This window comes from Drosophila bipectinata, chromosome 2L (assembly GCF_030179905.1).
Source record: "Drosophila bipectinata strain 14024-0381.07 chromosome 2L, DbipHiC1v2, whole genome shotgun sequence".
NCBI lineage: Eukaryota > Metazoa > Arthropoda > Insecta > Diptera > Drosophilidae > Drosophila > Drosophila bipectinata.
The window spans coordinates 16,217,243-16,236,504 of NC_091736.1; the positions used below are offsets into that span (position 1 = coordinate 16,217,243).

Consider the following 19,262-nt stretch of genomic DNA (forward strand, 5'->3'; position numbering starts at 1 on the left):
TAATTAGGATTTTTAAAATTTAAAATTGTAAGCAGAACTTTATTTCGATTAATATTAACTACAAAAAAAAGGTCTGTCTATTGCACCAGAAGACTAGACTGAGGATCAGGCTCATCGATAGAACAGGATACAATGTGCTTTCCAGGAACCATGACATTACCCAACAGACGAGGCTCCTGGCCCTCCACCAGATACTCGGCACACATGGAGAGGACGATGTTGGCGTCTCGATCGGTGCAGTTAAAGAATCCAATCAGGACGCGGCCATCGGTAATGACGATTCGCAGGACGCGACCCAGCCACTTCTGTAGCTTCTTCCTTCCGGGAGTCAGACTAGCATCGTTCATCTGGTGTGGTGCATTGGTGGTGATCCGAAAGGGTTCTGTTGGGACGAACTGCTGCGTCTGCACTTGCTGACCAGTGATGCTCAGATCTGTCATTTGTGTTCTTTGTGTTTTATTGAAGTTTTAAAATAAATGTTTCGTGTTTACAAAGTGTTGGGTCTGTTTTGTGGGGACAAACCAGGGCTGCAAACATGACGTTCTAGTTCCGGTTCACCAAGTCTATCAATTAAAGACTATAATAATTGATATTGTATTTAAATTATACAAGTAACACGTAAAATTAAAGCCTTTAAAATTAGCGTCCTTTGATGCTTAAGTCACAGTTTTTTTTAAATATTTTAGTGTCTTTAATTATTTCAATGTTTTGAAACTATCGATAGTTGGGCCATTCCTCGCTGTCATCGATAGCTACAGTGAATACGCAGCGGAAAAAAAACACACACGTCACAACACTTTAGTGGAGTCGCCGAAAAAGATACCTTAGTTAAGATGGCCAAACAAGTGGCCGATTTTCAAACCAGCAAGGTCCAGTTTTATCAGAAGCTGGCGCTTGCCGTTATCCTTGGAGCAGTGCTTCTCTCCCTGCCGGAATTATGTGCCGGTCAGGGTAATCCCAGTTTCAAATACTCGCGGGAAGCCAATGAAAACTTTGATGCGAAGAAGGCTCCGCCGGTTGTTCATGATCACCACGACCACGACCATGATCATGACCATCACCATCATGGACGTCATGACCACCACGGGCACCACGATCATCATGACCATGATCATCATGACCACGGCCACCATGATCATCACGATCACCATCACCATGAACATGGTCATTCGAAAGGCAAGCCGGCATTGGGTAAGAAACTTCTTCCTCACGGAAAATGGCATATATTAACAAGTAGGTCTTTCAGATATGAACACCATATGGCTGCACTCCATCGGATCCACGCTTCTTATAAGCGCTGCCCCCTTCGTTCTGCTTTACATCATTCCTCTTGATAACAGCGAGGCGATGAAGCCACGACTGAAGGTTCTATTAGCCTTCGCATCCGGGGGTCTGCTGGGCGATGCTTTCCTGCACTTGATACCGCACGCCACCCACCCGCACTCCCACGGAGATCACGATCATGAGGAGGGGCACCACCACCATCATCATCATCATGAGGGCGAAGACCATGGGCACGGACACGTCCATGACATGTCCGTTGGCCTGTGGGTGCTCGGTGGCATCATTGCCTTTTTATCGGTTGAGAAACTCGTGCGTATTCTGAAGGGAGGCGAGGGAGGACATGGTCACAGCCATGGAGCACCCAAACCTAAGCCCGTTGAGAACAAAAAGGCTGCGAACAAAGAAAATGGAGATGGAGACAAGAAAGTCAAGTCCAACAAGCCGAAAGACAAAAAGCAGGAAGCCGAGCCCGAAGGTGAGGTGGAGATTTCCGGCTACTTGAACCTGGCAGCTGACTTTGCCCACAACTTTACCGACGGCCTGGCCATCGGAGCCTCTTATTTGGCGGGCAACAGCATTGGCATTGTAACCACCATTACTATCTTACTGCACGAAGTTCCGCATGAAATCGGCGACTTTGCCATCCTGATCAAGTCTGGGTGCTCGCGACGAAAGGCGATGCTGCTTCAGCTGGTCACTGCGCTGGGAGCAGTAGCTGGAACAGCTCTAGCCCTTCTGGGTGCTGGAAGCGGTGAAGGAGACAGCTCCGCACCCTGGGTGCTGCCTTTCACTGCTGGCGGGTTTATCTACATTGCGACGGTCAGCGTGTTGCCGGAATTACTGGAGGAATCTACAAAACTGAAGCAGTCGCTGAAGGAGATCTTTGCACTGCTCACCGGCGTGGGATTGATGATTGTCATCGCCAAGTTCGAGTAGGGGTAACTGTGTGAATGCAAAGCAACTTAAATTATGGGGTTTCCAGCTAATCACTGGAATGTTTTAAGCAGATCTAGGATCAGGTTTCACCTACCCTCTATTCAGAAAGAAAACAATTATTCTAATATGTGCATTTAAATTTAAAACTATGCCATGTTTAATGAAGACTCAGTTTTTTTTCGATGAACCTGCTTAGAATTATTTTCCAAACCCATATTAATGTTTAAAACAATCGATTCAGCTTTAAACTGTTTGATTGCCCTTAAAAATTGTGCTTTCTTTCCTTTGAAGTGAAATTTTAAAATAAGTCAAAATACACTATACAAAAAATATTTAATGCCTTTTCTCCATTCGTATTTTTTATAAAACAGTTTGGGCAAACATATTTTTAAGCCTCAATACAAATTTATAAGATTTACAAGTTTAAAGAAGTGCCTTACTGGCGCTTCTCTCCATTCAGCGTTGTCTTAATTTCATTAAGACAATACTCGGCCTGCTCGAGAGCATCGGGATTTCCATGTTGCTTCCCCATTTTCCAGGCCAGACGACAAGCGTTCTCCGCCTGCTTCATCAAGCCCTCTCGCAGATATATCAGCCCCAAGTTAGCCTGAAGAATGCCCTCCTGAGTAACGTCTTTTAGCTCCTTGGCCAGATCCATTGCGACCAGAAGAGTCTCGCGTGCCTCTGCGTATTTCTCCAGCTGGGGAATGCAGTAACTTTTCATATTTGATAGTTTATGTGAAGCGGCGAATATCTTACATTAACATAAGCCACACTGATGTTGTTCAGAATGGTTACTGAAGCATCGTTCACGGTGCCATATACATCGACCAGCGTGTCGTAAGCTTCCTTGAAGAGTTTTCTCGCCTCCGCATAATTTCCCTGCTTCATCAGCAACTGGCCAAACCTGAAACATAAGCAAAAGCCCAATGCATCGATAGTATAGAATGTAGAGGATATCTGTTGAGCTTGGAAGCCATGGAAACACCTTCAATACCAGTTCTTTGTCAGGCCATACAACTCTTGTACGTCTTTATCTTCTGGAATCTTTTCCAGGAGCTTAGCCAACTGCTGCAGGGTCCAGGTGAAGCCCTGAAAGCTCTTTTCGAGGTCGCCTTGCAGTTGGGCCATGTGCGCTATCTTGGAGCTTATGTGCAAGATCTGTAAGAATAAAATACTGAGCCCGAGATGGACAGCAATCATACAAGGAACACTCACCTTGGGACTCTCTTCGTTGTGGCCGTCGGCGAAAAGACGTTTCATAACGTCGGTGAAAATCTTTTCGGCCTTCTTGAACTGTTCCCTCTCCATGGCCAGGTTAGCCATCACATCGTAAACATACGTTACACCCTCCTTGCTCTGCAAGTCTTGGGCCATTCGGAGCGCCAGGTGGAGCATCTGCTCGGCCTTATCGAACTGCTCCCTCTGAATGCACAAGATAGATCGCTTGATCGTGTTCACCAGCTTGTCTTCCGGGGTCTCCTCCTTCTCATCGCCGCTACCGAATAAATTAAACGTGAATGCTGCAGTGAACGCCCACAGCATGCCGTTGGACGTATGCGGATTTGGAGGATGCAGTCGCGCCACCTGACCCCTACTTGGAGCCTTCGCGGCGCACAAACTGGCCGTTCTCAAAGGCACAGAGCTATGCAACTCCTTGACAGGAACCATGCGGAGCCTACCCATTACATGGGTCAATTTGAAAATGTTTTTGACAATCATTTTATTCGATTTTTAATACATTTTGCGAAATCGAGATGTCTTGGGAAGTTTACGTTTGATTTTGTGCTGCTTATGAAATGCACCACAGTGTTGCAAAGTGCTCGGGGAATGTTACAAGGTAAATTTTGTAACGACCATTTTAGCCATCAGTTTTCTTTAAAAAATATTTGCCAGTTTATAGTATTTAGTATTCAATTTAAAGTAGACTATGCATTTTTAACAGATTTAATTTGTAGATAAAAAAATTTTAAAAAGTAGCATAGAAACTGCTTGTAGTGCATCCACTTTTTACCATCAGACTAATAAATTTAAGAAAGAAATGAAAATTAAATTATAAAAAATAGATAATAAGTTAAAAACTCTAAATCTATAACTAATTTACGGATAATTCTTTTCTTCCTAGATCTTTAACGGTTTATGAAACGCATCCGATAACAACCGATAAACATTTGTATTCGATAGCTGCAACGTGCAGTATCGAGTGTCGGAAGCAACCCTTCATTTTGTGGCGGATTGACGCTCTTTTGCTGGCAAAATAGAAAATTAAGAATTTTTCATAATCGTGCAAAGGTGTGTGTCCCAGGGACGAGGAGTAAAAACAGTGTGCAGTGAATGAAACAGAAGATCTAGCGTTTTGTTTTAGATTTTTGCAGCGAGCCTTTTCCGCAGCCATGAGACGGCGCAGCGAGCGAAAAAAGTCCTCCTCGCCCGCCCCGGTGCCGGCACGGAGAAGCCGCCGCTCCCTCAAGGTGTCCGAGAACGAAAAGACGGAGGACGAAGCCAACGTACAGGAGGAGCAGCAGACCCCCGCATCGCGCGAAGTAACCACAGAGGTACGGGCCTCCAGCGAGGAACCTACTGGTTCCCCAGTGCGCAAGAGTCGCGGCAGTCGCTCGACTCCCAAAAAGCGGGCTGATGGTAAGAATAGTGACCGAAAGGTTGAACCAATACCAGAGGAGCCCGAAAACGGCCAGCATGCTGAAAAGCCAAGCGCAGAAGAGGAAAAGGAGGTGCCGTCTGAAAAGAGTGAGACCTCTGATAACAGGAGCGAGGATCTTGTAAAGCTGCGGGAGTCTGGAGGCCAAGAAAAGGAAACGAACTCCGAGGACAATGATGACAACGATGACAAGCCAGAACGGAACCCTGACGATGAAGAGGACGGGCAAGACAAGAAGAGCAGTCAAGAGCAAGAGGTAACAGTTCCTTCTCCTTCAGTTAGCCTAACGGCCAGCAAGGATGAGGAACAACTAAAAACGTCAAGCGATGTATTAGACATTCAGACAGAAGACGTCGAGGAAAGGGAGGAAGAACCCCCCACCAGGAAGCCGAAGAAGAAGTCCAAGGACCAGATTCCCGAGATCGAGGAGCAGAAGGTCCCCGAGGAAGAGGAGCAAAAGGAAAACCGTGAGCATGCAGATGAGGAAAATGTGAAAACTAACGACGAAGCCACAGATTTTCCAAATGACAAACACGAGGCCTCAATAACCAATAACCAGAATAACAGCACCATAGCAACTGCCTCAACCGAAACTCCAGCTTTGCAGCAACAGCGTTCGGTGAGGAAGCGGAAATGGTTGACGAACAAAAAAACATCGGATCGTGCCCCGCCTGTACTGGCGATTTCAACGGACTCCCTTAAGAACATTATCGCTGATGTAGTACAGCCGGTGCCGCTGAGTGATGTGCAGTTAGAGTCCTCGTCCGAGGAGGAGGGTCTAGTCACCAGTGACCGCGAATCGGAGCGCTCGCTTTCGCCGCCTTTGGCCAAGGAGCGCGTTGTCGAGGTCTCTGCCGTCAATACCAGTTCCGAGTCCACTGGGGACAAGGAAGGTGCAAGTGGAGCCGCTGGCAGAACCACTCCGCCACCCGGTGCCGATTCGGCGCCAGCACAGAGTGGATCCAGCAAGGCCACTGTGGCCACGCCAGCTCCACAGGTAGTCCGCTCCCCCAGTCCAGCTCGGAACCGCGCCAGCCACGTGCTTTACATAACCAACCTGGTTCGGCCCTTCACCGTTATGCAGTTAAAGGGCCTGCTGGCGCGGACGGGCAAGATCGTCGAGGAAGACGGCTTCTGGATAGACCGCATCAAGTCCAAATGTTATGTCGCCTACTCATCAGAAGAGTAAGTAAAAGATACAATTCCAAGAAAATTATTTCCAAAAATCGGTATATGGATTAAAGATGATTTAAGTTGAGATTTTACCTGAGTATCTGAAACAAATGAGCGTGAAATGGTATATTTCTCAGGTAAACATAGGTTTTGTTTTTATTTTTTCTTACTTTATTACTTTACTATCTATGCATGTTTTTATTTTTTCTTAAATAGACACTTTTACTTGGATTATTAATAAAATTAAATTATTATTTTGCAGCGAGGCCATTGAAACCCGTCATGCCTTGCACGGAGTGCGTTGGCCAGTCTCGAACCCCAAATGCTTGAACGTCGACTTTGGTAGCCGATTGGACATGGATCGAGCGATAGAATCGACTAAGGATGAGGCTCCAAAGTACGGCCAGGAGAACACCAGGGACAACCAGCAACCAGGCAATGCTTGGTCCCGATTAGACACATCGGATAAAAAGGTAAGAAATGGAAAATACAATAATTCTGAATATGAAGCTAATTTGGTCTCTTAAGCAGCCCATACGACCAGTTCGTGAGTGGGATGTAGGAAAGAAGGAGCCAGGCGAACAGGACAAAGCCGGCAGTGACAAGCGTCGAGGGAGCAAGGACCGACTGGAATCACGATCCCGAGACACGGAGAGAGCCGGTCAGGAACGCAAGCGGTCTAGGGAACGAGAGGGTCGAGGACGCGACCGTGAACGTGATCGGGATCGTGAACGGGAAAGGGAGAAGGAACGTGACCGCGGCGATCGCAACTTACAAGGACGTAGTCGCAGCGGATCGCCAGGTGAATTACATAGACGGTGGTGCCAATCTTTACAAAAATTTAATATATATATTTTTTTTATTTCGAGCAGCAACCAAAGCCAAAAGAAAGGAGAATGAACCACCCATCAGGCTATTAGATGATCTATTTCGTAAGACTAAGGGAACGCCCTGCATCTATTGGCTGCCACTGACGCCGGAAGCTGTAAGTTTAGTAGAATTGCCTTAAATTACTTATTCCATGTGGACTAAAATAATATCAAAAACTATCTCTCCAGATTGCAGAAAAAGAGGCATTCCGTCAAAAACGCATCGAGGAACACAAGCAACGCATCAAGGAGCGAGAGGAGCGACAGAAGGAGCGGGAGAAGGACCGCGACCGACAGCGCGATTCGCGCCGTAACCGTTCCAATGAACGGCGGCGATCGCGAAGTCGCGAGCGGGAACGGCGACGTTACTAGGCGGAGGCTTGAGATTGAGCAAATAAAAAAATATCTCAAAAAAAAACTAACATCAACATCCATAAAACTGAAACGAAAAACAGCAACCAAAACTTCTTGAGGGTTCCATTATTACCCGAATCTTTCCATTATGTCCAAGCGTTTTTTGCGCATTCAAATACATCAGTAGGTTTAATATTCAACTTGAAGTCAAATGGACTTCAATTTGAATATTTTTTACTGACGTTTTGACATTCTAACTTTTGAGATTTAAATTACATTTTACCCAGAACTCTTCTCATTGTTGTTGTTTTCTATATATCACATATATATTTCTATATATATATATATAACCTGATTTGATTTTTTTTCCTCAAATGTAGCATTTTACAGCGCCTAACGTCACCTCACCCCCAAAATACATCCACAGCCCCACTCCAGCAACTTCGCAAGTGCGGCAGCAGCAGCGTCAACGCAAGGAGTTCGTCTTACCGGCGGAGTCTGTTAACTTGCAGCAAGTTATTATGCTTACATCTATATATATATATATATATTAAAACGAACAGAAAATATTTGATTTAATAATTGTAATACCAACTCTAAAATTTTAATGAGCCTAGAAATACAATTTACCATCAGTCGGCAACTTGTGAAATGCCACAAAAACAATGTTGTGTTTTAATTTATTTTATTAATTTTTAGGGTTTTAATTGTAAAATCTATGAAAAATAAATTTTAAAAAATATATTTTTAAAATACTTGACTTACGAGTATTTTGGATCATCTCTAACGAATATCTAGTATTTTCTTATCGATAGTTTATGATAAGGTTCTATCGAAGTCCCACATAATCGAGACGTTTCATCAAAATTAATAAATTGGTGAAAAAATGTGGTCCGACACGATATTAATTGTATTTATTTCGGTTTGCACCGCTTTTCTGGGCGAAGGTAAGTGAAATTCAGTTCATTATGAAGTGATTTATCACTTCTCTGTTATAGGCCTCACTTGGGTGCTGGTTTACCGGACGGAAAAGTATCAGAAACTGAAGACCGAAGTGGAAAAGCAGAGCAAGAAATGTAAGTGAAAAGATTTTCCTTGTAAATTACCAACTAACTCCTTGTGTCCGACAGTGGAGCGCCGCAAGGAGATTCATGGTGATTCCCTGGACAAGGCTGTGAAGAAAAAAATAGAGCGCGATGAGGAGAAACTGAAGAACAACAACAGAGACCTGTCGCTGGTCAAAATGAAGTCTATGTTCGCCACCGGCTTTGCTTTCACAGCGCTGCTTAGCATGTTCAATAGCATTTTCGACGGTCGGGTTGTGGCCCAGCTGCCATTTACACCCATTTCCTGGATTCAGGGTCTGAGCCATCGCAACCTGGCTGGCGACGATTACACCGACTGTTCATTCATCTTTCTGTACATCCTTTGCACAATGTCCATTCGTCAGAACATCCAGAAGCTCCTTGGCTTTGCACCCTCCCGTGCCGCTAGCAAACAAGGCGTCGGGCTTTTCGGACCAGCTCCCGGACAGTTCAAATAGTTAATATCGTAATATTAGCAATAATATCAAGTTACCTTTGTTATGTAGCAAGAGAGATGACCCAATTTTGTGGGAAAATATCTTTTAAATTCATGTCTAATGGGTTAAGGATTGAAAGTTCCGTTTGTGTCCAATAAATTTTATTGATGCCAATTTTTTTTCGTAATTTTAAAGCTTTGCACCTGGCTGGTTTTCGGAAAACCAAAAATTATTTACCTACAGCATGCTCATTGGACTTTTAACAGTTCTATAAAAACAAAGGATCCTAGCTTAAGACTTGACTTTCTTCGTATATGGGTCTTTCCACAATTAGTCTGTCGAAAGTAAGACGCGAGAGGTCAATAGTACGGAACTGGCCATCTATAATCAACTCGGAGATAGCCCGTCCTGCAGCTATCGACTGCTGAATGCCGTGACCGCTGAAACCAGTGGCCACGTAAAGGTTGTGGAAGTAGGGATGGGCACCGACAATGCCATTTTCATCATAGACGTTATGCTCGTAAAATCCAGCCCAGCTGTCGACTACTTTGGAATCTCCCAAGGCAGGTACTCGGTCTGCAAGTTTCGGTCGGATATGTTCCTCAAAGTACTGCGGATCCACCGCTGAGCTGTCGCTGTCATCTTGGGAATTATGGCCGCATATAAAATTACCACCCAAACCATCGCGTCGAATAAAAGTTCCCGAGGGATCGACAGTCAGAGGCATGCCCATTCCAGGGGCATTTTCCGCCTGAGTATTGATGGCGAATAAATATCGTTTACGTTTGTCTATGGGCAGCGGCACTTGCAGCATTCCGGGTCCGACTCCTATCTGCGCTATTCGCGCCACGCTACCGGAATCTGCTCCAGCTGCTATCACACACAATGCGAATTTACAGGTGCGCCGCGTTCCGTCGGCAAAGCGGATGACAGCCTTGTCCAAGCCGTTGTAGCTTCCCTCATTGGATCCTGCGACCACAGACATGTCAGATTGCGCCCGAAAATCGAAGCCAACCACCTCGCCGTTAACAAAATGTGCCCCATTCTTGGCAGCGGAACGCCTAAAGTTGCTGAGCAAAGCCAACGGGTTGAACCAACCTTCCAGCTCTAGTCCGTGACAGCCCAAGGCAATACCCTCTGTATTCAACCATGGAAACCGAATAGCCAGCCGTTCCGCAGTGAGCAACTCGTTGCGGGCTCCAAGCTCGTTTTGCAGTTGGGAGGAGCGCATCAATGCCTCGGCGTCTTCGTCTTTGCAAAGCAGTAGATGGCCATGCGGGGTAAATTGGATCGGCACCTCGGTACCGAAGTTCTGTTTGGAGTTACGTAGGAACTCGGCAGCAAACAGAGACATTTGAATGTTTTCCGGTAGAGAGAACTGCTGGCACAGGCCTCCAACTGAAACTCGAGTAGCAGACTTGGCGAACTAAAACACAGATAAATCGTTAAAAAGAGAAGGTGGACCCCTCAAAATGTACCCACCGTCTCGTCCTTCTCCACTACCACCACGTTAAGTCCGTCACGTGCCTTTTCCTTCAACCAGTAGGCTACGGAACTACCCAGACCACCGCCTCCAATGACTAGCACATCGCAATGTGTTTGGAAGTCGTCCGGTAAAGTGTAATCTCTGTCTCTCTCCCCAGAGAACTTGAACTTGCTCTGGGTGGGGATGGTGTCTTTGGAATCCTCAGGAACAGCTTCTTTGGGCACAAAGAACTCCTTGACCTTGCGCATATCGTTGCCCAACAAACGGAGGGTCCGCCGGATTGGATGTTTGTCTTCGTCGCCATCATTGCCAGGACCACTTCCACTGCCAGCTTGGTTGACTGAGTAGGAACGTCGCTGGAGCATTCGCACCACATGCTTATACCGTAACATTTTTGACTAATTGTAAGAACTAAATTTTAATTCATATTTATGGTTTTAATTTCTATTTTGTAACAAGTGCCCAACGATTGCCGCTATATTGGGTATCGATCAGCGTGACCGCACCGATAACGATAAAAATACTGTTCTGGAACCGGGTAAGCTCGTCTACTACTTAGAGGGAAATTTTTAAATTTAAGGGGAAATTATTCTTTTGGTATTTTCAATCGGTACATTTTTGAGGAAAATCCAAATCGGAACCTGGCAACACTGAAGCAACATTACTTGGCATTTTGATTGGGCAAAAATAAAAAAGTCGGCAATAATTGTGGTAATAGAAAATTAAGAGTTCAAAAAAATGACCAACACAACGGATATTGGTGCCCACGACGTGGAGATGGAGGTGGACCCCGCCGCGGAGACTTTAGCGGACGAGAAGAAGAACCAAGATGTGGCTACCGTGCAGGAGATCCGCGAGCAGATTCGTCAGATTGAGAAAGGAGTCGCCTCTAAGGAGTCGCGGTAAGTAACCAATAATCTGTATTATCCATTTAATAAGGGATAATCCTTCTATTAGATTTATTCTACGCGTACTGCGCAACTTGCCCAATACTCGCCGAAAACTCAACGGAGTGGTGTTCCGAAATTTGGCCCAGAGCATTTACCCGCCAGGAGCGGATCGTGAGGCCGCTGTAGCTTTAATGCCCGCCGTTGAGAAGGACGCCACGGAACTTCCTGATCTAGCCAAGAAGCAGGTTGCCTCGAAGGCACCTATTGCCGAGGTGGACGCCTATTTCTACCTTCTTTTGTTGGTCAAGCTCATCGACGCGAATGACCTTAACCGCGCTGGGACTTGTGCCGACGCCTTGATGGCTAAGATTTCAGTCCAGAACCGTCGCACCCTGGATCTGATTGGCGCCAAGTCCTACTTCTATTTCTCGCGCGTTGCCGAGCTGAAGGACTCTCTTGAAGGAATCCGAGCCTTCTTGCACGCCCGCCTTCGTACTGCTACACTGCGTAACGATTTCGAGGGCCAGGCTGTGCTGATTAATTGTCTGCTGCGCAACTACCTTCACTATGCTTTGTACGATCAAGCCGACAAGCTGGTAAAGAAGTCTGTCTACCCAGAGTCGGCCAGTAACAACGAGTGGGCTCGATTCCTTTACTACTTGGGCCGCATAAAGGCCGCCAAGCTGGAGTACAGTGACGCTCACAAGCATTTAGTCCAGGCCCTGCGCAAGTCTCCGCAGCACGCTGCCATCGGTTTCCGCCAGACTGTGCAAAAGCTGATCATTGTGGTGGAGCTGCTTCTGGGAAACATTCCGGAGCGAGTGGTGTTTCGGCAGGCGGGCTTGCGCCAGTCTCTCGGAGCCTACTTCCAGCTCACACAGGCCGTGCGTCTGGGTAACCTGAAGAGGTTCGGCGACGTGGTAGCCCAGTACGGACCCAAGTTCCAGCTTGACCATACTTTTACCCTGATCATTCGGCTGCGCCACAATGTCATTAAGACAGCCATTCGCTCCATCGGACTGTCTTACTCCCGCATATCGCCGCAGGACATTGCCAAGCGATTGATGCTGGACTCGGCCGAGGACGCTGAATTTATCGTCTCCAAGGCCATTCGTGATGGAGTGATCGAAGCTACTCTGGATCCGGCCCAGAACTTTATGCGTAGCAAGGAGAGCACTGATATATACAGTACCAGGGAACCGCAGCTGGCCTTCCACGAGCGCATCTCCTTCTGCCTGAACCTGCACAACCAGAGCGTTAAGGCCATGCGTTATCCACCAAAGTCGTACGGAAAGGATCTGGAGAGCGCCGAGGAGAGGCGTGAGCGCGAGCAGCAGGACCTTGAGCTGGCCAAGGAGATGGCAGAGGATGATGAGGACGGATTCTAAGCAGCTGCAACAGCAAATTAATCTTGTATTCTCTTTTCATAAAATCGTAATCCGCAATTAAATAAGTAACAAAATTTAAAACAAGTTTTTTCAACAACATGGGATGGTTCAATGTATGTATTAGATTGGATCTTTAATCAGTTGAATAAATTCGTAAGACTTTTCTAATTTTTAATATAAAATACAAAAAGTCCTTAAAATCGAAATAAAAGCTTATATTTATTTGAATCCAGATTCAGCGCTTTTTAAAATCATCGAATTATTATCGGTGGTCCAAAACAAGAGTATATTTAAACCATGCTTTGGGCACACTGGCTCAAACAACATAAACACCACCCCTGGTCACACCGTACCAAAGTGGAAAGAATTAGAAAATTTTGACAAAAATCGCAAAAAATGCGTTGTAAATAAAGTGCACGCAGACAGTAGCCCCAAAAGAAGTGGCCCCCACTGCGAGAGTCTCAGAAACTGTCGCAGGAACCCCACGTGGAGGCAGAAAAATCGCGGAAATTGCAGAATTTGCCAGCGGCGAGTGAAAAGCAACGAGTGCTGGCCAATGTGCTGCAGCCCCCCGATACCCCCGCCGCCCGCGAACCCCGCCACCCGCTAAAGCGCAAAATATATGCGACTGTGTGTTTGTAGTTGTAGTTGTGAGCAGCCTTTGTGAGCAGGAGAAAGAAAAAGGTAGCGATAGAGGCGAGGAAGCGCACGGAGGCGGATAAAAGCCAATTAGTAGTTCGCGGGAAGCTGTCCAGTGTCCAGGCGCGGATCCCAGCCAGCGCCGCCGATTGCGGCTGAGATGCAGCAGCAGCTGCTCCACACCGCGCTTGCTGTCACTGTTTCTGTTGTTGTTGTTGTTGTTGCGCTTTTTGCACCCACCACACGTAACTAGAGCACCAACACAAACACAAACGTACGGCGTACCAAGTAGATGCAACGCCACGGATTCGGAATCGCAATCGGAATAGGAATCAGAATCGCTAGCTGAAACACTGGAGATGATTTGCAAACAGGACGTGCTGCTGTGGTTTGAGAAACTCGAGAGCTACAACCGGATCGAGATGATGTACGCCCTGCTAACCGCCTGCCTGCCGTTCGAGCTGCGTTTCCTGGGGACGCTGCTGGAGGAGCAGGGCAGGTGCGACTCGGAGACGTTGCGCGGTATGGAATTGCGGGCAAATAATCCGCATGATCTTGCCGCCGACATGCTCACCTGCCAGAAGGGCGACCCCACCGACCGCAAGATACGGCGCAAGATGGCCCTTTACCTGGCCCTCATCCGCGCCTGCAATCGTAATTGCGTCAGCGAGATCTACCGCACCCTGGAGTGCTGGGGTGAGTGTGATTTCAGCTGCATCAACGACCAGGATACCCTTCTGGAGCTGCTGCTCGTCTATACGATGGCGGCCATCCATCCCGTTTTCTCCATGGACGAGCAGAAGAAGATTTTCGGCATCCTGGCAAAGATCAAGGAGAACAAGCTAGTGGCCGAGCGGTTTCAACCAGTAGCACAGATGGAGTCCTCAACACAGGTCCAGGCTCAGACGCAAACACAGCCAACGCCCCAGCATCCGCACCCGCCGTCCCCGCACGATTTGATCCTCCAGCCGCAGCACGTGATCCATCAGATGCAGGCCCCGCAGCAGCCACCACCGCATCCTCAGCATCCCCAGATGGTGCAGGTGCTGCAGACTCCACAGGGAAATATTCCCATGATATTTTCTCAGCACTTTTCCAAGGTGAGTCCTCTGTAAAAAAAAATAGAGACCATGACAGAAACATTTCATCCGCAGATCCTGCCTGATCAGATTAGCGTTGACGGCATGCCGCACCTGATGCAGCCCAACATCACCATTCCAGCGGATACAAGTGCTATGCTTGGCCACCAGAACACGCCGTGGTCGATGCGACACTTTGCACCACCGCCGCCACAGCAAACGACCGCTCCGCAGCAGCAGCAGCAGCCGCAGAGCTTGGACCATCAAGTGCCACCGGCCAGCTCGCCCATGCTGAGCCAACAATCCTCGCCGTCTAGCAGCCGCACGACGAGTCCCCAGCGGGAGCGCTCGCTCGGCAATGTACCGATGCAGGCTCAGCAGACGCAACAACAGCAGATGAGGAGCATGTCGCAAAGGATGACGGGGCCCAAGAACACGAGACGTCCGTCGGCGGAGACGACGCCGCCGCCCACTTCCATTGGCGGCGAGCAACAACATGATGTAATTATCTCAAGATTTTTTTCTCTTTCCTTATTTTTAGGAGGCTTCAGTTCAGTGACCTCTTTAAAGATGGATTGTTGGAAGGTGACTAAATGTTACTTTTATTTTTTTCAGAATGTCATTGATGGCGGAAGCAGCAATTCCAGCGGCACTAGCCTGCACAGTATCATCCGCAATGGTTTCCCTCGGCCAGGACACCACCATCGGGTCAAAGCGAACCACTTTATTCCGCAGCAGCAGCACTTTCAGAACAGTAACTTCACCATGAACGCTATGATGCAGAACATGAGCATGAACGATGACGGCAGCGGTTCGGTGATACCTATAAATTCCAATAAAAGTGCCGCCACTACAGGAAGCGAGTCGGGAAGCTCAAATGGATCCTGCGGTGACCTTTCACCATCGGAAACCCCGACACCCACCCAGGTGCCAGTGCCGTTGCACAGTGCAGTGGACGCCAATATGGGCATGGTCACCACGGTGATTCCCAGCGGCCTGGGCAGCTATCCACAAAAGCAGCACCACCTTAGCTACAAACAGCAACAGCAACTTAGTATCCAGCAGCGGCTTAACGGGCGAAACGGGATGGATAAGAACTACCAGCAGATATACACGACGGGTACACCAAGTGTAGTTAGCGAGGCGCAGACGTCTCAGCAGCAGACACTGTTGATCAGCCCGGCACCGGTGAGTACGCCGACGACAACAGTTCTGCTGCAGCCTCAACAACCGCCGCCCGCCGCCTTCAATGCCGCCAGCTATCCATATCACCAACGAGGACCCCCGCCGCCGCAGCAGACTATATTCCAACCACACGGTGCGCCCCCACAGACGGTGCGCGGTGGCTTCCGCTATTCGATGGGCCCGCCACACAATGGTGAACTCCTTTACCCCTTCCCAACGGGCCTGGCCTTTCTGCCAGTGCCTGCGGCCGGAACTCCAACGGCTGTGACGCCACCTCAGCTCCCGAACACGGCAGCAGTGGTAAGCACGAATGCAGCGACCGTACCGTCGGCGCCCCAACAGATTCCCAGCACGCCGTCATACAGTGCGCTGGCCGTCTGCCCCATAACGGGAGCAGGTGGCGGCGGTAACACGGGCGGTAAGGTGATCTCCTGCTACAATTGCGGCTCCCAAACGCACACGGGTCGGGAGTGCCAGGAGGCCTCAATGGAGGATGTGACGCGCAGTGCCAGCTACAAGCTGGACTACTCGGAGACGAGCTTGGATACGAACTCGACGGGGGATCACCACAAAGATGTTGGCAGTATGCAGATGAGCACGGCGACGGCGGGGACGGTTAATAGTACGGGGAAATAGTATCGAAGGTCCATATATACGCGGGCTTATATGGAACTATAATTATAACTATATTAACGATTATGCATAATCCTTACCTACTTATACGAATTACCATTTATTATGATTGTGTAGTGCGGAAATCAAATTTCTCGCCTTTGCCACGTCTCTTAGTTCTTAGTTCCGTAAGCCTCTCAATTCGCGTTACTCGAAGAAGTTCAATGATGGGCAGACGGCTGCCTAGGTCTTGACAACCCTTATCCGTAAATAAGAATGATTTAGACAAGCCATGCCTACAGAACCCTGCCCTTCTCCCCCCTTTTGCCTCCTCCCCTCACACACACATAGTCGATAACGAATTTTAGTCATATGCCACTTTAAATATTTCTACATTTAAGTTGTATGTACAACAGCAATAAGTATAATCCTAATCCGCGTTACGCTGCAGATACGTTCAGCAACTGACCCGCACCCACGGTCAGGTGTTACAATAACCGGGATCGAATTAAGCTGAAGAACCACTACGTAAGACACGTTTGCGACCAGGAAAGGCGTACTAAACCATAAACGTAATCCTAGGAAAACAGTACACGTAGTATATGGAATACTTAGCGAATATATAAAAAATTGATTATGTGTATAAACAAACGAGCATAGCAGCACAATGTGCTTAGTTAACCATTTTTCTTACCATATTCCAACAACCAGACCTACTGATTTATTTTCACGCTACTCCAGTTCCAGTTAATCCCTCATCTATTTATTTCGCTGCTCCTTTGTTTAGACATGTATTTTAGCAATGTGTTTTTTTGTACTTTATATAAATACCCATATAATTAAAAACAAAAAAAGCGATATATATATATATGAATATATATATATACATATATATATGTAATTATTTTAAAAAACCTACAATCGTATATGATACACACACTAATGTGGATAGGGCGTACATTATTGCTAAGCACGCTGTCTAATTATTATTTTTATGTACTCATAACTTGACCCCCGATCAAGTGGGCAGCTGTACATGTATAAACTGGCCAAGTTATCGAAAATAACCGTTCAAGTCATGCCAAAACCCGCCCACGGTTGACCACAAAAACGAAATTGCCTGCCCTTAGTTTCTTATGTACAGACGTTGTTAAAATTTTGTAAAGTCAGCAGACGAACTGCAATGATATGATAAGAAGAGCAGATAATTTACATGAAATACACACTTTACTGAGTTTGCTGCTAATGCGTAGGCGCATGACAAACAATTATTATATTTCATTGAAATAATAAAAACCAATTGTTTCTAAAATTCGTGTAACAAACACAAAGCTAAAAACCACTACTTTCTTTCTTGGGAATATTTGGGGAGGCGGGTGTTGTATGGGTAACTGGGTTTTAAGAGAGGAGGCTCTTTAAGTCATAGTATCTCCAAAGCTAAGGATCTCCACAGCTTCCAGAAAATACTAAGAATCGGAAAAGAGTTGGAAAACAAACCAATTTCTGTTACAAACATCTGAGAATTCTCCGAAAATAAATAGAACGTTTTTCGGTTAATTTCGGCGTTACTTCCAAATGAAATTTATTTCGACCCTTTTTAACCAATATCCCAGCCTTATTGTATCCGATTTCGAAAAGCATTATCAATTGCGAATCAAGGAAGTCAGAATCAGAATCAAAGAAGTCAAAGAAAAAACTTTAATCCAATTTTTAGCTAAAATATGAACTCTCTTCGAAATTTCGAAAAATAGGGTAAAAATTGTAACCTCCAGACATTGGTTACAAATGAGAGTACGTAAAGTTCTAAGATAGGAATGACATACCCTTTTTGGATCGGTAAAATATTAGCTGATTTATACTGATATACTGATACTGATATTAGCTGATATATGATTTATTGGAAAATTAAAAAATTGGAGAAGCGTTTTTAATATTCTAAAATTTAAAAAAAATTCAAATTTTTCACTCGCTCTTTAGCAAATATTTTGGCTATTTTCCTACCGATTCTAAAACCAAATACCATTTATGAATCAGAACTTTAATCTCCTTCGATCTGCATCAAAGATAGAGAAAATCAAAACAAAAAAAATTTTCAAATTTTTGACCAAAATCATGATGTTACCCCTTTGAAAATTTCCGATATTTGAGTAAAATTTCAGTTTGCCAGTTTTTGTTTGAAAATTATTCTACTCAAAGATCTAAGATCGAGAAGGTATAGCACTTGTGGATCCCCCCAGTAATAGGTGACTTATACACATTTTTTCATTACAAAATGTAAAAAATTTTAATATTTTTGTTGACATTTTTGTTTGCACACATTACAGCACACTTTTTTCACACATTACAGCACATATTTTAACCTATTTGAGAACCAAATACCATTTATGACTCAGACCATCAACCGCATACATTAATGCGACCCAGGATTGAAAATTCGAAGAAAAAATTTCAGTTTTATTTATGGCTAAAATTATGATGTTACCCCTTTGAAAAATTACGAAAAATGTCTTTAATTTTTTATGTCCCGATTTTGATAGAGAATTATTCTACTCTAAGATCTAAAATCAAGAAGGTTTACCATTCAATTATCTGGCAAACAATAACAATATTATGGTAAATTCCCTGAAATAAATAAATGAGTTTTCCAAGCTGAGTGCATAATGATAGAATTTAGCTAAAACATAACCTTTTCAGACATTGCTTAGTTCGTGTCGTAGAGGATGGTAAATATTCATATATTTATTTACATATAAATAATTTCCGTTTTTATTTAATTTAGATGTGTTCTGTGATTTATAAGAGACATTCCTTCTAAAACTCGGTTGCAAAATAACCGAAATATAGCCGATATGACGATAGAAGCTAATGTATGCTTGTACTGTTCCGATACTGTATGTAATCCTCCAAAAATGTGTATAATACTAACCAAAATGTAGAGTATATCTGTTGGAGTTCCTCCTGAAGTTAGGTTTTCCCTTTTAGGTTAGTCTTTCAAGTAGCCACTTGCAACTCTTTCGGAAGTTTGATGGGCAACTGGGGCGAAAGAGACTCGTTGGTGCAACCGATTGTGGCGCTCTTAAAGTTGATTTTAAAAAGGCACTCGTCTTGTATTGCCAAGTTTCCTCTGGTCTTTATCAATTACAGTTACAGTGGATAATCCATTAAAAGCACTTTTAATAAAAAGTA

General features: G+C 45.6%; 8 protein-coding genes across 11 annotated transcripts; 5 read left to right on the top strand and 3 right to left on the bottom strand.

Moving 5' to 3' along the window:
• Positions 1 to 9: 9 nt before the first annotated feature.
• On the bottom strand, positions 10 to 539 carry Sbat (LSMD1 domain-containing protein Sbat). Its single transcript, XM_017242326.3, has one exon. The coding sequence runs from the start codon at positions 438 to 440 to the stop codon at positions 78 to 80; it is 363 nt and encodes a 120-aa protein (XP_017097815.2). The 5' UTR covers positions 441 to 539; the 3' UTR covers positions 10 to 77.
• A 149-nt stretch (positions 540 to 688) lies between these two features.
• Catsup (Catecholamines up) lies at positions 689 to 2,552 on the top strand. Its single transcript, XM_017242360.3, has 2 exons — positions 689 to 1,191; positions 1,247 to 2,552. Exons 1-2 carry the CDS (start codon positions 834 to 836, stop codon positions 2,218 to 2,220), a joined length of 1,332 nt encoding a protein of 443 aa, XP_017097849.2. The 5' UTR covers positions 689 to 833; the 3' UTR covers positions 2,221 to 2,552.
• Positions 1,503 to 4,046, bottom strand: Ttc19 (tetratricopeptide repeat domain 19). Of its 2 annotated transcripts, XM_017242361.3 has the most exons (4): positions 3,439 to 4,041; positions 3,218 to 3,381; positions 2,980 to 3,127; positions 1,503 to 2,920 (listed from the first exon to the last, which is right to left on the bottom strand). In XM_017242361.3, the coding sequence occupies exons 1-4, from the start codon at positions 3,940 to 3,942 to the stop codon at positions 2,657 to 2,659; spliced, it is 1,080 nt and encodes a 359-aa protein (XP_017097850.2). In that variant the 5' UTR covers positions 3,943 to 4,041; the 3' UTR covers positions 1,503 to 2,656. The 2 variants fall into 2 exon arrangements, with proteins under 2 accessions (XP_017097850.2, XP_070133939.1); XM_070277838.1 differs by lacking the exon at positions 1,503 to 2,920 and having other exon boundaries at positions 2,991 to 3,127; positions 3,209 to 3,381; positions 3,439 to 4,046.
• A 331-nt stretch (positions 4,047 to 4,377) lies between these two features.
• Acn (apoptotic chromatin condensation inducer acinus) lies at positions 4,378 to 7,339 on the top strand. 3 transcript variants are annotated; one of them, XM_017242358.3, is made up of 6 exons: positions 4,378 to 4,512; positions 4,586 to 6,064; positions 6,315 to 6,525; positions 6,584 to 6,854; positions 6,925 to 7,037; positions 7,111 to 7,339. In XM_017242358.3, exons 2-6 carry the CDS (start codon positions 4,614 to 4,616, stop codon positions 7,291 to 7,293), a joined length of 2,229 nt encoding a protein of 742 aa, XP_017097847.3. In that variant the 5' UTR covers positions 4,378 to 4,512; positions 4,586 to 4,613; the 3' UTR covers positions 7,294 to 7,339. The 3 variants fall into 3 exon arrangements, with proteins under 3 accessions (XP_017097847.3, XP_017097846.3, XP_043069635.2); XM_017242357.3 differs by having other exon boundaries at positions 4,383 to 4,512; positions 4,573 to 6,064; XM_043213700.2 differs by having other exon boundaries at positions 4,413 to 6,064.
• Positions 7,340 to 8,072: 733 nt separating this feature from the next.
• Positions 8,073 to 8,971, top strand: LOC108125964 (calcium load-activated calcium channel). Its single transcript, XM_017242336.3, has 3 exons — positions 8,073 to 8,222; positions 8,274 to 8,351; positions 8,406 to 8,971. The coding sequence occupies exons 1-3, from the start codon at positions 8,162 to 8,164 to the stop codon at positions 8,816 to 8,818; spliced, it is 552 nt and encodes a 183-aa protein (XP_017097825.1). The 5' UTR covers positions 8,073 to 8,161; the 3' UTR covers positions 8,819 to 8,971.
• Positions 8,937 to 10,839, bottom strand: l(2)37Bb (lethal (2) 37Bb). Its single transcript, XM_017242334.3, has 2 exons — positions 10,280 to 10,839; positions 8,937 to 10,223 (listed from the first exon to the last, which is right to left on the bottom strand). The coding sequence occupies exons 1-2, from the start codon at positions 10,673 to 10,675 to the stop codon at positions 9,084 to 9,086; spliced, it is 1,536 nt and encodes a 511-aa protein (XP_017097823.2). The 5' UTR covers positions 10,676 to 10,839; the 3' UTR covers positions 8,937 to 9,083.
• Positions 10,840 to 10,911: 72 nt separating this feature from the next.
• On the top strand, positions 10,912 to 12,645 carry Rpn3 (regulatory particle non-ATPase 3). Its single transcript, XM_017242335.3, has 2 exons — positions 10,912 to 11,185; positions 11,241 to 12,645. Exons 1-2 carry the CDS (start codon positions 11,022 to 11,024, stop codon positions 12,559 to 12,561), a joined length of 1,485 nt encoding a protein of 494 aa, XP_017097824.1. The 5' UTR covers positions 10,912 to 11,021; the 3' UTR covers positions 12,562 to 12,645.
• A 225-nt stretch (positions 12,646 to 12,870) lies between these two features.
• On the top strand, positions 12,871 to 17,388 carry LOC108125961 (transcription factor mef2A). Its single transcript, XM_017242333.2, has 3 exons — positions 12,871 to 14,300; positions 14,355 to 14,780; positions 14,895 to 17,388. The coding sequence occupies exons 1-3, from the start codon at positions 13,560 to 13,562 to the stop codon at positions 16,098 to 16,100; spliced, it is 2,373 nt and encodes a 790-aa protein (XP_017097822.2). The 5' UTR covers positions 12,871 to 13,559; the 3' UTR covers positions 16,101 to 17,388.
• Positions 17,389 to 19,262: the final 1,874 nt, after the last annotated feature.

What these genes read in the sequence shown, in the direction of transcription:
- Sbat (XM_017242326.3), bottom strand. Translation starts at nt 440, where the DNA reads ATGACAGATCTGAGCATCACTGGTCAGCAAGTGCAGACGCAGCAGTTC.
- Catsup (XM_017242360.3), top strand. Translation starts at nt 834, where the DNA reads ATGGCCAAACAAGTGGCCGATTTTCAAACCAGCAAGGTCCAGTTTTAT. An exon ending in GAAAGGCAAGCCGGCATTGG is followed by an intron (nt 1,192 to 1,246) that starts GTAAGAAACTTC and finishes TAGGTCTTTCAG; the next exon opens with ATATGAACACCATATGGCTG.
- Ttc19 (XM_017242361.3), bottom strand. Translation starts at nt 3,942, where the DNA reads ATGATTGTCAAAAACATTTTCAAATTGACCCATGTAATGGGTAGGCTC. An exon ending in ACAACGAAGAGAGTCCCAAG is followed by an intron (nt 3,382 to 3,438) that starts GTGAGTGTTCCT and finishes TTATTCTTACAG; the next exon opens with ATCTTGCACATAAGCTCCAA. An exon ending in TATGGCCTGACAAAGAACTG is followed by an intron (nt 3,128 to 3,217) that starts GTATTGAAGGTG and finishes CTTATGTTTCAG; the next exon opens with GTTTGGCCAGTTGCTGATGA.
- Acn (XM_017242358.3), top strand. Translation starts at nt 4,614, where the DNA reads ATGAGACGGCGCAGCGAGCGAAAAAAGTCCTCCTCGCCCGCCCCGGTG. An exon ending in GTCGCCTACTCATCAGAAGA is followed by an intron (nt 6,065 to 6,314) that starts GTAAGTAAAAGA and finishes ATTATTTTGCAG; the next exon opens with CGAGGCCATTGAAACCCGTC. An exon ending in TAGACACATCGGATAAAAAG is followed by an intron (nt 6,526 to 6,583) that starts GTAAGAAATGGA and finishes TCTCTTAAGCAG; the next exon opens with CCCATACGACCAGTTCGTGA.
- LOC108125964 (XM_017242336.3), top strand. Translation starts at nt 8,162, where the DNA reads ATGTGGTCCGACACGATATTAATTGTATTTATTTCGGTTTGCACCGCT. An exon ending in CACCGCTTTTCTGGGCGAAG is followed by an intron (nt 8,223 to 8,273) that starts GTAAGTGAAATT and finishes TCTCTGTTATAG; the next exon opens with GCCTCACTTGGGTGCTGGTT. An exon ending in GGAAAAGCAGAGCAAGAAAT is followed by an intron (nt 8,352 to 8,405) that starts GTAAGTGAAAAG and finishes TGTGTCCGACAG; the next exon opens with TGGAGCGCCGCAAGGAGATT.
- Rpn3 (XM_017242335.3), top strand. Translation starts at nt 11,022, where the DNA reads ATGACCAACACAACGGATATTGGTGCCCACGACGTGGAGATGGAGGTG. An exon ending in GTCGCCTCTAAGGAGTCGCG is followed by an intron (nt 11,186 to 11,240) that starts GTAAGTAACCAA and finishes TCCTTCTATTAG; the next exon opens with ATTTATTCTACGCGTACTGC.
- LOC108125961 (XM_017242333.2), top strand. Translation starts at nt 13,560, where the DNA reads ATGATTTGCAAACAGGACGTGCTGCTGTGGTTTGAGAAACTCGAGAGC. An exon ending in TTTCTCAGCACTTTTCCAAG is followed by an intron (nt 14,301 to 14,354) that starts GTGAGTCCTCTG and finishes TTTCATCCGCAG; the next exon opens with ATCCTGCCTGATCAGATTAG. An exon ending in GCGGCGAGCAACAACATGAT is followed by an intron (nt 14,781 to 14,894) that starts GTAATTATCTCA and finishes TATTTTTTTCAG; the next exon opens with AATGTCATTGATGGCGGAAG.